Source organism: Carex rostrata, chromosome 27 (genome assembly GCF_964058835.1).
Source record: "Carex rostrata chromosome 27, lpCarRost1.2, whole genome shotgun sequence".
NCBI lineage: Eukaryota > Viridiplantae > Streptophyta > Magnoliopsida > Poales > Cyperaceae > Carex > Carex rostrata.
Genome location: NC_135944.1, coordinates 5640689 through 5655940, shown reverse-complemented (window position 1 = coordinate 5655940; position 15252 = coordinate 5640689). Strand labels below are relative to the sequence as shown.

The 15252-nt window shown below is 32.1% G+C and overlaps 2 protein-coding genes across 2 annotated transcripts; one reads left to right on the top strand and one right to left on the bottom strand.

Annotated features, from left to right (window-relative positions):
- Window positions 1-4519: 4519 nt before the first annotated feature.
- LOC144545013 (uncharacterized) lies at window positions 4520-5923 on the top strand. Its single transcript, XM_078293566.1, has one exon. The coding sequence runs from the start codon at window positions 4520-4522 to the stop codon at window positions 5921-5923; it is 1404 nt and encodes a 467-aa protein (XP_078149692.1).
- A 5294-nt stretch (window positions 5924-11217) lies between these two features.
- Window positions 11218-14991, bottom strand: LOC144544941 (putrescine hydroxycinnamoyltransferase 1-like). Its single transcript, XM_078293496.1, has 2 exons — window positions 14536-14991; window positions 11218-12291 (listed from the first exon to the last, which is right to left on the bottom strand). The coding sequence occupies exons 1-2, from the start codon at window positions 14938-14940 to the stop codon at window positions 11392-11394; spliced, it is 1305 nt and encodes a 434-aa protein (XP_078149622.1). The 5' UTR covers window positions 14941-14991; the 3' UTR covers window positions 11218-11391.
- Window positions 14992-15252: the final 261 nt, after the last annotated feature.

The following is a 15252-nucleotide window of genomic DNA, read 5'->3' as shown; positions in this document are numbered from 1 at the left end:
CATATTTTTATTTTCAAATTTCAAACAGTCGATCCGAACCGTTCATCTTGTTCTCCATATTAATATATGCTTGGAGACCAAATTTTAGATTTTTCTGAATTTTTTTATTATTAATTAAGCCACTTTGAAAATTGTTGATCCAACGGTGGCTTAACAAAACAGTAAAATCAGCCGCCACCGTTGAATCAGTAATTTTCAAAGTGGCTTAATAAATAATAAACAAATTCAGAAAAATGTCAAATTTGGTCTCCAAGCACATATTAATATGGAGAACAAGATGAACGGTTCGGATCGACATTTTGTATTTTGAAATTTTAAATTTGGACTGTATGCATATCGGACCATATGCATACGAATGCACATTAGACACTCTCTCTCTCTCTCTCTCTCTCTCTCTATATATATATATATATATATATAGAGGTGGGCTACGGTGAGTTGCGAAGTAAAACGCGTTTCTACTTCACGCCGTATTTTTATTTTGAAAGTCCAAACGACCAATCCGAACCGTTAGATGTTTAATCCATATTGAAATGTGCTTGGAGACCAAATTTTACATTTTTTGGAATTTTTTTACTATTTATTATGCGTTTTTGAAAATTATTGTTTTGCTGTGAACAGTAAAAAACAGTAAAATTTTCTGGACCATCAGATCAGCGACTTTCAAAATTGCTTAATAAATAGTAAAAAAATTCTAAAAAATGTAAAATTTGGTCTCCAAGCACATTTCAATATGAAGAACAAGATGAACGGTTCGGATCGACGTTTTGAACTCTAAAATCACAAAATATGAGCGTGAAGTAAAATAGTTGCTTTACTTCGCAACTCACCGTAGCCTAGCTCTATATATATATATATATATATATCTCTATATATAGGAAAATGTTAATATGCTACGCGTGGCATAGAGGGCCTCCCTGCAACGGCTCAATATTTTAGTTTTCAAAATGTAACGATCGATCCAAACCGTTCAACATGATCTCCATATGAATTTGTACTTGCAAACAAAATTTTATGTTTTTTTAGAATTTTTTTAGATAGGTAGAAAATCACTTGATCTGAATGGAATTTTCAGATCAAGTGATTTTCTACCTATCTAAAAAAAATAGTAAAAAAATTCTAAAAAATATAAAATTTAGTTTTCAAGTACAGATTCATACTGATATAAACTCAATTTTAGCTGCTTTAGGTGATATGAATTTGGGTTAGAGTAGGATCTGGTAAAGGTTAGCAATGGGGAGTTACTATTTTGGGTTATGGTTTTCAAAATCCAGAAACTTAATGGGTATTTCTGCAAATGTCGAACAGTTCGGCCAATCATGTCTCGCTGATAAGGCTCATGTCTTCTTTACATCCAGGTCCGCAATTAATAGAATATTTGGAGTGACGCTATTTCGTGAACGTTTGCTGGGCTTAATCTTAAATAAAATATTGTACAATTAATTTTGGAGCAATCAACCCAAATGCAAAGATGGGCTTTTGTATGATCAACAAGGTCTTTAATGGCTATCATATTAACATTTTCATGAATGAATCCGTTGAAATTAATAAATTAAGGCCATAAAACACTAAATAAATAATAATGTAAAATAGAGAATAGAAAATTAATAAGTCTTGTTGGTTATCAATATATTACTCAAGCTAGCATTTCAAAATTTAATAAAAGATGATCCATTATAGAAAATTGATAAGCATACATACTCATAATAAGGTCAAGATGCATCTCAGCTCTAGGGTCAGTTCAGAAGATTTTGGAGTCTGGGGCGGAAGAAAATTTGAGACTCTTTATATTTACAATTCTTTTATGAGACCGGCTAATACACTTCGATAAGTACTTTAACACTATATGTCTATTAAGTCATTTTTGCAATTTTAAAGTCTAAACAATCGATCCAAACAGTTCAGTATGATATCCATATTAAAACGTGCTTGGAGACCAAATTTTACATTTTCTTGGAATTTTTTACTATTTATTAAGATAGGTAGAAAATTCATAGATTCAAAAAATTATGAACCCAAAAAAAACATTTTTTTTAATATGGATATCATGTTGAACGGTTTGGTTCGACTATTTGAACGTTTTATTTATTTTTAATATATACAATTTTTATAGATATATATATACAAAATATTTTTTCTTAGGCCCCTTGAATTTTGAGACCCAGAGCGGTTTCCCAGGCTCCACAGCACTAGGGCCGTGCCTGCTCAGCCCAAGCCCAATTATAGCTTATAAACTCCTACAAATTAATAGCAAGGAGCATTAATAATTTTAAAATAAACGGCACACACACATGTTGATGTGGGAATAAAGAGACTTGGTTCTTTTCTTGTCCTGCATTTGCATGGAATATATAGGTTTCTTTAATCAAGATGCATTGTTAATTGAAGTGAGAAAAACGGAGAGAGAGAGAGAGAAAATCCAGCTGTCCTATATATCTTTAAGCAATACCAATTTCACTTGCTTTTGCATTGGAATATAAGAATGCCTTTGCTTGTGAGGTTAGGGACATATTATTATTCCCAATGCATCTTATATATAAATAAGGGTGACTACCTTACCTGGGTGTATCCTCATTGCCTAATAAAATATATATCTCCACTTGCCATATCTTAGTTGATTCTACGAATAGTAAGTTTTACCTCTGTAAATTTATCAGTTTTTCCTCTGTAAACAGGGATACATATGATTTTGCCATGCTTCTTTGATTAGCAACTGTATTTAATATTTAATTTCTGTTGAATTTTTTTAGATCATTTTAAGATTTAATAATGATTTGACTTCATGTTTAATTTCAATCTTTACTTAGTATCTAATTAAGGCCTTAAATTTTAGTCTAATGTTACTATATGTTATTAATATTAAAATCAAAATATTTAACAACACAATTAATTTGGTCAAATGGAAAATACTATTATTTATAAGTTGCATTTTACTTACTAAAATTGAACTCAAATTTAAGTTTGTCTATAAAAGTAAGGGATCGATCTCATATAGTCTGATGATATATATAATCTGTCATCTCATATTGATACCTTTGTTATTTATTTGGGAATTATCTATGAAGTACCCATTACAGTGTTTGTTATTTTATAGCAAAAAATAAATGGTCTGAATATAGCGATTTTGTTAAATACTTAATAAATAGTAAAAAAATCGAAAAAAAAAATGTAAAATTTGATATGCAAACACATTTTAATATATCAATTATGTTGAATGATTTGGATTGACTATTTGAACTTTGAAAACTTTGTAAATAGAAAGTGTAATTAAGTGACACCTAAAAAGGTGTAATTGGATCCCTCCTCATTTATTTATTTTGACATGATGTATTATTTTTACATTTCATGATATTAATTACATACATGATGTATTTAATATATCTATTTATATGCTATATGTTTTTGAATTAAATTATATAAGCTATCAATTTATTTGATAATTACTCATTATTGGTTTTGTTACCCAATACTTAACGTGTAAAGGAAATTTTATTTGAATATGTGTATGGGTAATAAATATGTCTCCACCCGATCCGTATGTAACACCATTAATTGACACCTCTAGTTTTACCTCTAGAAATTATCTAATCAAGGCTTAACTTTCAATTAACGATGCTTGTTCGATTACCATTAATTGACACCATTATTTGCACGTATAACTGTATAATTTGTATTATCATAATTAGTTTGATTTATACAACATTTTAATATATCAATTTATTTAGAGGAAGGATCCAATTACACCATTTTTTGGTGACACTGGATTACACCCTATATTTTTAAAGTTCAAACAGTTGATCTAAACTGTTCAACGTGATGGATATATTAAAATGTGCTTGCAGATCAAATTTTACATTTTTTTGAATTTTTTTACTATTTATTAGGATGGATACAAAAATTAAATGGTATGAATATAGCGATTTTGTTAAATACTTAATAAATAGTAAAAAAATCGAAAAAATGTAAAATTTGATCTTCAAGCACATTTTAATATATCAATTATGTTGAATAATTTGGATTGACTATTTGAACTTTGAAAACTTTGTAAATGAAAAGTGTAATTCAGTGACACCTAAAAAGGTGTAATTGGATCCCTCCTCATTTATTTATTTGGACATGATGTGTTATTTTTACATTTCATGATATTAATTACATACATGATGTATTTAATATATCTATTTATATGCTATATGTTTTTGAATTAAATTATATAAGCTATCAATTTATTTGATAATTACTCATTATTGGATTTGTTACCCACTATCTTTTAATAGTTAACGTCTAAAGGAAATTTTATTTGAATATGTGTATGGGTAATAAATATGTCTCCACCCGATCGATCCGTATGTAACACCATCAATTGACACCTCTAGTTTTAGCTCTACAAATTATCTAATCAAGGCTTAACTTTCAATTAACGATGCTTGTTCGATTAGCATATCTGTGTTCACTATTTAATCACGTTCAACATTATTTTCAGAACAGCTTGTTTGTGGATATATCGTGAAGAGTGTCAGAAATGAGTAATGATGCGCAGCAATTTGAAGAGTGGGTTGTGAACATTGGAGATAAACACAACGAGCCGTTCTCCAATATTCCCACCGAATCACTGCAAGCATCAACAGATAGTGAAGAAAACCCATCAATATTTACTGCTTGTGATGATGGAAGATTGATTTATTTTCGTAGCTATTATCTGCATCCCGATTTTGGTTTGCGTAAAAGTTGCAGAGGATGGCAATTTGTCGCATTTATGAGGCGGTGGTTTGATCTCGACGTAGGTTCATACCTTGAATACATCCAAGAGAAGGAACATATAGCCCTGGGCTACTATCGGGAGAAAGGTTCTTTTTATAGCAAAGAAGTTTTCCGAGAATACCTACTGATCAATAGTTGCATCTTAGTATTTGTCATTCTTTTATTCCAAAATGTTCAGGACGGAATAGAAATTTTGAGTGGAACAAAAGAGAAAAGGAGGGATCCAAAAGATCAAAGGTCCATAGAGTTTTATATATTATACCAATATATAATGGAAGACTCGATGAAGATCAAACTTCAGATGTTGACCATGGACTACCAGATTCCGTGGTTTCTTGTCGAGTGTATGTATAAAAAACATTCCAATTTAAGCGAGCTTGTTGGTACCCCAATCAACGAACTTGCTTTCTCATGCTTTGATGACCTCTATCCGGGAGTGCACAGGTCTAAAGTGCATGGTGGTACCGGAATCGGTACCCTCCCCCCTGGTGGCTTCAAACATCTACTACACATCTTCCATTGGACTCGAACCCCTGCAGGGAAGTATCAGGGGGAAACAAGGTCATTATTGAAACCCACAAAGAAAATGGATAACTTCTATGTACCTACTGCAACCGACTTGAAATTATCAGCAACTGTTTTCGAAAAGCATGCCGGTATTCATGTGTCTTTTCATGATAGGAGATTATCTGGCGTGATGGAAATAGCACCCTTGCACATTTTCAAATACAGCATTAGTATCTATAATGAACTTTTAGAATTTGAACGGGGTTACATGGACTGTGGGTTCCCCGTCACAGCCTATGTTGCATGCATTGTGTACTTGTTACACACAGAAGGCGATGTCAGAATATTGCGAGCCAATGGTATCATCCCGAGCATGGGAAATGACGAAAATGATGTTTTATGTAGTGTAAAAGAGTTGAAAGAATTAATTTGTTGGGATGATATCCCTATGTCAGATGACCTTTACGATTTTTCAAAGAAGGTGAGGGCACATCATGAAAGACCTTCCAGTAAATACTATGGAGAGTTCAAGAGCCGCTACTGTGCGAATCCATGGATAGCCATCTCCGTTGTTGCTGGCGTCTGTTTGTTTTTCCTTACTTTTTTTCAATCGGTTATTCAAGCTGTATTTGGTACGCTTAGCTACTTAAAACATTGATTGTGCTAAGATATATATTTATATATCATCTTGTATACTTTTATTTTATTTCACAATATCATGCATGGAATTTTAATTGTGTGCGAATCGGTGGTTTATTATTATTCAATTCACTATGTTGTTCCATTGTACTTTTTTTTTCAACATTATTAATTTGTAATTTTTTATGTGCCATGTGGGACCACGTGTGATTTTTACCTTTGCTCTCGTCGTACACTATTTATTCACCTAACAGATTATTAATTATATATTGATGTTTCTTTATAAATTTTGAGCTTTTCTTATGAGGGGGTATACTTTCTTCTCGTGAGTGCTTCTCCCAAACTTCTAATTTATGATATTATTCAATTTACTCGCGTGCAAATCTATGCTTTAATCAATTCAAAATTTTAAGATTGATATATTTTTTAGGATCTCTCTGCAATCTACAAAAAGATTAAAAAAAAAGAAAAAGAAAAAAAGAAAAGACAAGAAAAGATAACAAGGTGACACAAGGTCTTATTTAGTTTGTACCAGCATTTTAATGGCATTAGACAGTTGTACACATCGAAACATAACAATTACAAGATGTGTGTCTTTCACTATTTTCTACAGATATTCAATTATTTTTATTGGATCTTGTCAGATTCAAAATATAAATGATCCGTTGTCTTGAGATATTTAAGATTTGTTTCTGATCTGATGCGAGCTGTGAAATATATTTTTAACAAAAGCATGGTTTTCTTTAAAATTAAGATTTCGACCACTGTGTTAAATTTAACAAAAACTAGGAAATGCAGTCGTAATGTCCCTGCAATGTCACGGGAGGGTGTCAGATTTTTTTTTTTTTTTTCTATAGTTGGAGCACAAACAAGATCTTTTTGGTAGCAGTTGCAGTAGCAATTGCATCATACCAGACATACTAATACAGAAAAGGTAAAGTAACATGAACATTAGTGAAAAAGAATAAAAGCATACCTGATGTATGGTAAAGTCATATTTTTTAATAGAGACGGGTGCCGAAACACAAACTCCTCCCAATCTTCTCTATTTATTTTGCCATCTCTAGCTATCAACATCTTCAAATGTCTGTATAAAGTTCAAAAAGAAGTTTCATCGTTTTAAATAAAATATCATGATAATAGGAGAATATAATTGTTGCATGAATTCTTTTATTTTTTTTATTTTTCAAGTCTGATTCCGACAGGATAGCAACCACCATTTGCTCAAATTTCATCAAAATTGAGATGAATTGTCAAGATGAATTCAGCTGGAGCCCAATGAATAGCTTATAAAGTCCTAAAAAAATGAGCATTAATTTTAAAATTCATGGTACGTACATACACGTCGAACTAAAGAGCCTGGCTTATTTTTACGTCTTCCTTTTGCATGGATACATGTTTCTTTAATTAAGATTAATTATATGTATAATTAAAGTGAGAAAAAAGGAGTTCCGAGAGAGAGGGTCTGCGAAGCTTGCAGCCACTGCCAACGTATAAAAAAAAACCAGTCTGAGTCTCTGAGAAGCTTTAAAAAAGAGAGAGAATTTAAATGTCCTGTATGTTCAAGCAATACCAGTTTGATTTGCTTTGACCTTAGAATATAATAATGCCTTTGCTTGTGAAGTAGGATAGGGATATGCGGGTAATATTATTCCCAATTTAAGATGCATTAATTGTCTAATTAAAGTGACAAAAGGGAGAGAGAGGGAGAGAATCCAGATGTCCTTTATATGTTCAAGATATACCAATTTCACTTGCTTTGACCTTAGAATATAATAATACCTTTGCTTGTGAACTATGTTAGGGACATGCAGGTAATATTATTCACAATTTATGTTATATATAAGAGTGACTACCTTACCTGGGTATATCTTCGTAGCCTAATATAAAAGATATATTATCTCCACTTGTAATATATAACATCAATTATATTTTCGGCAGAGCTTGAGCTTGTTTGTTTATCTCCACTTGCCTAATCATAGCGCTTGAGCTTGTTTTTTTTTTATTATCTTATTGGATAAGGATATTGGTAAGAGTTATTACGTACCTATTACACTATTACGTTAATTGATAAAATAAAATTACACATGATAATTTTTATTTGCATGTATAATTTGTATTATCATGATTAGTTTGATTTAGACAACATTTTAATATATCTATTTATTTATTTGGACATGATGTATTATTTTTACATTTTATGATATTAATTACATACATGATGTATTTAATATATCTATGTAGATGCTATATTATTTTGAATTAAATTATATAAGCTATCAATTTATTTGATAATTACCCATTATTGGTTTTGTTACGTACCCACTATCTTTTAATACTTAACAGGAAAAGGAAATTTTATATGTATATGGGTATGGGTATAAATATGTCTCCACCCGATCCGTATGTAACACCATTGACACCTCTAGTTTTACCTCTACAAATTATCTAATCAAGGCTTAACTTTCAATTAACCATGCTTGTTCGATTAGCATATTTGTGTTCACTATTTAATCACGTTCCACATTGTTTTCAGAACAGCTTGTTTGTCGATATATCGGGAAGAGTGTCAGAAATGAGTAATGATGCCCAGCAATTTGAAGAGTGGGTTGTGAACATAGGAGACATGTTACACAACCTGCAGTTCTCTGATATATATCACCGAATAATTGCAAGCATCAACAGACAGTGAAGAAAATCTATCAATATTTTGTAGTCATCCACGTTTGGTTTGTTTTAATAAGTATGAGCGAGACAGTCAAAAAATCAGTGGATGGCATGTTGTTGCATTTATGAGGCGGTGGTTTGATCTCAACATACATTCATACCTTGAATACATCCAAGAGAGGGAACATCTTGCCCGGAGCTACTATCCAGACAAATTATTGGGTTATTATAGTGATTACTAGAAGAAGGAGATTTGCAAACTCTTGGACTGTTGGATTATGACAAGAGATTGAAACATTCTTTCACTGCACCTCCAAAAGTCAATCCTTTCACTGGTAACTTTCTAATTTAACCAGAAGAATTTCTTTAAAGGTACTATCTTTTCCATGCATCGCATTTTAATGCATAATTTAACTCCTCATGTCATAACACAATAATGGCCAAAATACCCTTTGGTTGAATTCACAGGGGAACATGTTATCTAGCTATATTATTCAATGTTTCTTGTTAATTAATTCAATCATCTTAGAGTTCCATATATATACAATTTATTGTAGAATACTTTGTAGTGACTAGAGGAACTACTATCCAGAAATCCTTCCTGGTGCCCCTATTTGCTTTTTAAGATCCAGCTAGTATAATAGCGGGAATCAAGTGAGACTCTTCACCTTATTCAATCAAAATTTCCACTTTTCATGCAACAACATACATTATATCTTAATTTAATATTTGTTCATTTTGAAATGGGGAGTGTGGTATGTGGACTTCTTTTCTCAGTCTACTGATTCGTCTATTTTACTTCATTCCAGGTAAGTGCTTAGAAAAGTCTTACAATAGGTACCAGCTTATTTCTGACACTATAAAGCCCAAAATGTATTGGCCTTCTATAGGTTTTGAGTGTGATGAATGTTGTGAATTTTCACATTTTAGGAAATAAACCTTACAGTGCCATCGTTTTCAAAAGAAATAGTCTTATTGCATATTGTGTGATTGTTCATTTGCAATTTTTCACATTTGCAAAATATGAAAAATCCTCGTAAAGTCTGAGGTACACTTATTGCATATGTGTGTTGTGGTTAGAAATCTTGTTTGGCATTTTAGAGAGAAGAGGACAAAGTTCTTTGCTTTTTGTTAAGTCATGTTTGTCAGGGGTATACTTTTGCATGGCACTGATCCAAGAATTAGATTGTAATTTTGTTTAAACTGATATTTGTTTGGTTGGTTTGTTATTAATTCGGAGTGAATTAGATTGTAATTTGGTTAGATTAGTTTACTGGTTTGTCTCTTCATGCATCAGTTGTATGATTTGAATGTTGTCTTATCTTAGCTGAATGAATGATTCCTAAAAATCAATGATTTTTGTAATCTGGTCCGCTAGCTATTTGTTAATTTTTGCAATCAATTATTTTTATTCCTTACAAATCATTATTGCATTTGCTTTTTCAGAAACTTAAATGATGGCTTTGTAGAGGTACTGTATTTTATTTTATTTTCATTAAGAAAAAACAATGGAATTGCTATTTAAGTGTGTTTCTAACTAGGAAGCAAGCAAACAATGGAATCGTTAGAATAATACCCTTTTCCATCTTTTATGATGCATTTCTTTTGTTTCATAATAGCCTCTATCTTCCCCAAAACAGTAGTTTTTTTCAATGGAGTGTGGCGCCTTAGAAGGTGAGATCGTACGCAAGTGCCTCGCTCACATCAAACAATAGGTAACAATGCTCAATTAGATTCTTCAAATATGCACAATTCATTCATCAATTGCTCAATTTCCATTTCATGTTGTCTTCAGATCAGATTTAAATTTAAATTTATTTGTTACAATCTCCTTATTTAATCATATTACTTACATTCATTGTCAATATAAAAGAGTGCTCTTTTGTCAATTATAGGAACTATAAAGATTTAGAAGATCATTAAAAACAATCTATAGTACTGGTAACTGGTAAGGATGTACACAGGTTCCTCATTATTAGAATCTAGTTTTTACACCCATTGAAACCTCAATGCACAACATATCCTAGCTAGCCTTATTAGTTATTATACCCCTACACATTCATACATATGCAATAAAAATAAACAATAACACTCTCACATGAGTTCAACAACAACAACTGGCATATTCTGCCATATATAAGTTAAATTTATTAATTATTACTTACAATTGATATATTTTTTGTTGTAATATCTGAAATAAATTGTTGTTCGGTGATGTATTAGAAATATGATGTGCAGTGTGAGACGGATATAATGTTCCATTTGGAGAAGGTGCACATCATGCTAGAATAGATGGTGATGAATGGTTGCATTGTTGAAACCAGCAAAACCAATATTCTCTCCCCAATTCAGCTCATGGAAAAGGCTTCATAATTTATGGTTAACTAGTTAATACTGTCGGTTCTTGGAACAGAATCAATAGACTAAAGCCCATGTTTCCACTTTGATATATTAAATTTGCGATGAATATTTATGATTTGTTGAAAGAAAGGTTTATGTATTTTTTATCTGAATGATTTGATTAATCCGATAATTTGAAAGAAATGTTCACCAGGTTAATAATTAATTCAGCTTCCACCTGTACTTTCTTTTCAAAAAGAAAAAAAAATTAATTGACATTCATTTAAAAAAAAAAATCAGATAATATTTCAGTTTAATCAAACTTTTATTAGCATTAAAATGTAGGTACAGGGCCCAAAAAAGCCCAATATAGTACACAGCTTCCGGCTTAAATTAAGTCACCTAAATATTGTAGCTAGTAGGCCCTATTTTTTGGTCTAAAAAGCCTTAGCCCAGTTTCATTAAAACGAAACATAGAGTTTAGTAGCTAGTAGGCCTTAGAGCCTCGATCTCCTCATACAATGTTTTCTTGAAGCATTGCATGTTATCCGGCTCCAATCCGACTATCACTGATATCCCGCCATCCATCGCCGGAACTCTAGATAGATAAACATACCCGCTTCCATACATTTGCGCACGTGCCATTAGTAACGGTTCGCCCCAGCCAAAATCAGCATCATACATGGGCATACTGAGCCAGCTTACTGCCATCAAACTTGTGTTACTCATTGCACCTCTCTTGCACATAAGCTCTATATCTGTTGACTCTAGGTGGTCGATAAGTGACCGTCCGAACTCATCAGTGATGTTGTCAACCGCCTTTTGTATTAAATTCGCGCCGAATTCAAGCGTGTTGTTCACAACGTCCTCCACCTTAGCAATGGCCTTGGTACGAAGTGTCGGGTTACCTATGTAAGTTGTGGGGAGCGGTGGCTTGAAGCGACCGCGTAGGTCAACAGGCAAGAGTAGCTGGGTCTCTACGTCAGAGGCCAGTCCACGTGCAATACAGGTGCATTTCCACACGTGCGCAACTACTGCACGGAAAGTAGAGACCTTCTTTCCACCTGCAAGGATTTTTAACGAGTGGATTTGTTCTTTGGTGAGTTTGAGATTGGAACATACGACCTGTGAGGAGGTGTTTGATGATGAAACATTTGATTGGATAGCTTTCGGAGTGTAGTCAGAGTGGTCAAAGGAGACGGAGGGAGGTGAGCGGGCCCGGAGGAGGGAGCGGTCGAAGAAGGGAGCAGGGATGGTGCCTGTGTCGCCACGGGAAAAAGCAGATATTGTCTTGATGAAAAGAGAAGCGCCACGACCATCGAAGGCGTAATGGTGGATTGCAAAGCCGAGGATGATGCCGCCGCACCTGAGACGAGTCATCTGCTTGGCAAAAGAAGAAAACACATTATTAATATATTGCACAAATCTACATATATTTTGGATATTAATTAATTAATTATTTTTTAAATCTGAAATCAATATGGAGCTTGCCTACAATTTTTAATTAGTTGTCTTTAAAGGATCATTTTATGTTATGTAAATATAATTATCAGCTTAATTATAACCAAACAAAAGCGAAACCTTCTTTGTTGTCTGATTTCCCATTGTAAAGAAAATTTTGAAGATTAGAAGGGTACGAATATAAAATATGCCTTCTTAATTAAAGGAGGAAGATAATTAAATATTTTAATTAAATAAGTCAATTTGATTGCTTTGAAGAAAGGGACCCCTTCTATATCCAAATCAATAATTTTGATTAATATAATCAGGATACCAAATTTTTAATCAAACAATTCAGATTTACAAATTAATGTTCATAACCCTCCTACATTTCGATATTACGAAACAAAAATGAAATCTTCTTTTTCGTCTGATTTCATTTTTTGCGTTTATCCAATTTGTAATTACTGAAAATTTCAAAATGAAACCTTATTTTGTCGTCTGATTTCCCATTGCAAAGAAAATTTTGAAAATTAGAAGGGTACGCATGTAGAATATGGCTTCTTAATTAAAGGGGGAAGATACGTAAGAATCTTTTAAATTAAAAACTCAACTTGATTGCTTTGAAGAAAGGGACCCCTTCTATATCCAAATCAATAATTTCAAAAATATAATGTTCAAATTGCCAAATTGCGACCAATTCGAAGGGGACCAGCGCGGATTCTCTCCTCTTGTCGACCTCCATTTTTTTTTTTCATCAATGGTCGGCATTCATTCTTTTAAATATAAATAAAAAAGTTATTAAAGAGGTTGGGATGTTATTTTTTTTTCTTGCTTTCATGACATTATATCTCAACCAGTCAACATGATAATATTAATATATTATGTGCGAATATTAGTTCCGATTCGAATTATCATTGAGACTTGAATCCATCCGAATTTGAGTTTTTTGGAAAAATTAAATTGATTTGAAAAAAGGTCCAATTAAATTCTCTACTATATATAAAGAATTATATGCGCTTCTTCTCTCAATGAAAAAAAAGTCTCTAGCAGATAAAATGTGCATCCCTAAAGGAAAGTCCAAATTATCTGCTATAGATAACCAATTAAATTGATTTGAGAAAAAAAAAAGGTCTAATTAAATTCTCTACTATATATAAACAATTATATGTGCTTCTTCTGTCTCTGAAAAAATGTCCCAATTATCATGTACCAATAGGTAAAAATGATACTAATTATTATGAAGAGAGTTCAAATTACTTCATTTTTTGTGCTTCGGCCATGCCTTCATTTCTAAAATGTTAATAAGTCAAAATTTAAAATATAAACGTCAAAATAAAACTGTTAGATGTGATTTATATGATTTTCACTACGCATGATCATAAAAAAAAAATCACATTTGAATTTTGATTTTATGTGAATCAATAAATTGAGAAATAAACGTCTAGGAATTATACACATCAATACATTTTTTAAAAGCTCTTGATGGCAAACACAACAAAACTGAAATATTATAATTTTTTACACATGTATAGATAAATTGTTGTAGATCATATCTAATGATTTTATTTTAACTTTTAAACTTTAAATTTTGAATTATTAATTTATTTTTAAGAAGAACCATGATGGATTCACAAAAAAATAGATGAAAAAAATTATGAAAGCATTTGAACCCTCCTAAATTATTATTATTATTATTAGCACAACAATATTCTGTGCTTTCTTTTCAGATCATTCGAGTTTATCTTTTATTCAACCAGCAAATTGCCTTTTTATATATAACTATTTCATAATGATAATAACCTATATTATTATTATTATTATTATTATTATTATAATTATTATTATTATAATTATTATTATTATTAATATTATAAATATATGATATTTTAATTATATGATTATAATCCCAAGAATATCAAAAATTCACCTTAATTAAGATATAACAAGCACTAAGATAAGGGTGGAAAATACATGCTAATATTTTACAACCAAACAACACCTACATATCCCAAAATAAGTGTTAATATTTCCGATATGGTGTATTAAACAGTACACTATGAAATCTCAATTATAGACATTGAATGGAAGCACTCATACTATAATTACTCTTGCACACGGATATTTATGACAAATTTTGCTGAAAAAGGGGAAAAAATTTATAAGAAAATATTGTGAACAAACCTGGAACACCATCATGACACAAGGCGGATCAGCCGACTCGATTAGCGGCACAAGTTTCTTTCTCATCTCCGCTGATGGTGCAAAATCCGTGAAATCGTCAAGCGTCGCATCCAATTCCGCCGTGTAAAAATTCACTCCTTCTCCTGTGCAATCGATCTCCGGTCTGCCGGTCTCTGGGTTCCGGCTCAATCGACCGGCCAACGGGTAGAAAATTACCAGTGCTTTGGCCAAGGCGGCTTTCATAGCCTCGACCGGAAAGAAATCTTTTATGCCGATCGAAGGGTACATGTAGACTGTTGGAGTGTAGCCTCGAGCCGCGATTACGTCGAGATTGGAAAGCCAGATATTGTGCTTTGGGGTTTCTTCTGATGGGGTTACTAAAGTGGATTGTGTTATCTCCACCATTTTTTGTTTGTTTATGATGTTCTTCTCTTCTTGGTATCAATGGGGATACTGTGAAATAATGGAGGTGGTCTCTCTTATCTAAGCTTGTTGACATTATATTAATAGGACTGGAGGAGCTAAGGAGAGGTATATTTATTTTTAGAAGAATTGTATATTTACATGGGTTATATTGTATAACTATTATAAAATGTGTGAGGTTTATGGAGCGTTGTGCGCTAGGAGTAGTAGAGATCATCTGTGGCATATGCTGGCATGATATTTCTGTGCTGGGTCCAACAATGCCTCAGTAGCATAGTGACAAATGAATTATTC

Bases quoted from the DNA above. Each gene is read 5' to 3' on its own strand.
- LOC144544941 (XM_078293496.1), bottom strand. From the start codon at position 14,940: ATGGTGGAGATAACACAATCCACTTTAGTAACCCCATCAGAAGAAACC. The intron at 12,292-14,535 runs GTTTGTTCACAA...TTTGCCAAGCAG, and splicing joins GTGTCATGATGGTGTTCCAG to ATGACTCGTCTCAGGTGCGG.
- LOC144545013 (XM_078293566.1), top strand. From the start codon at position 4,520: ATGAGTAATGATGCGCAGCAATTTGAAGAGTGGGTTGTGAACATTGGA.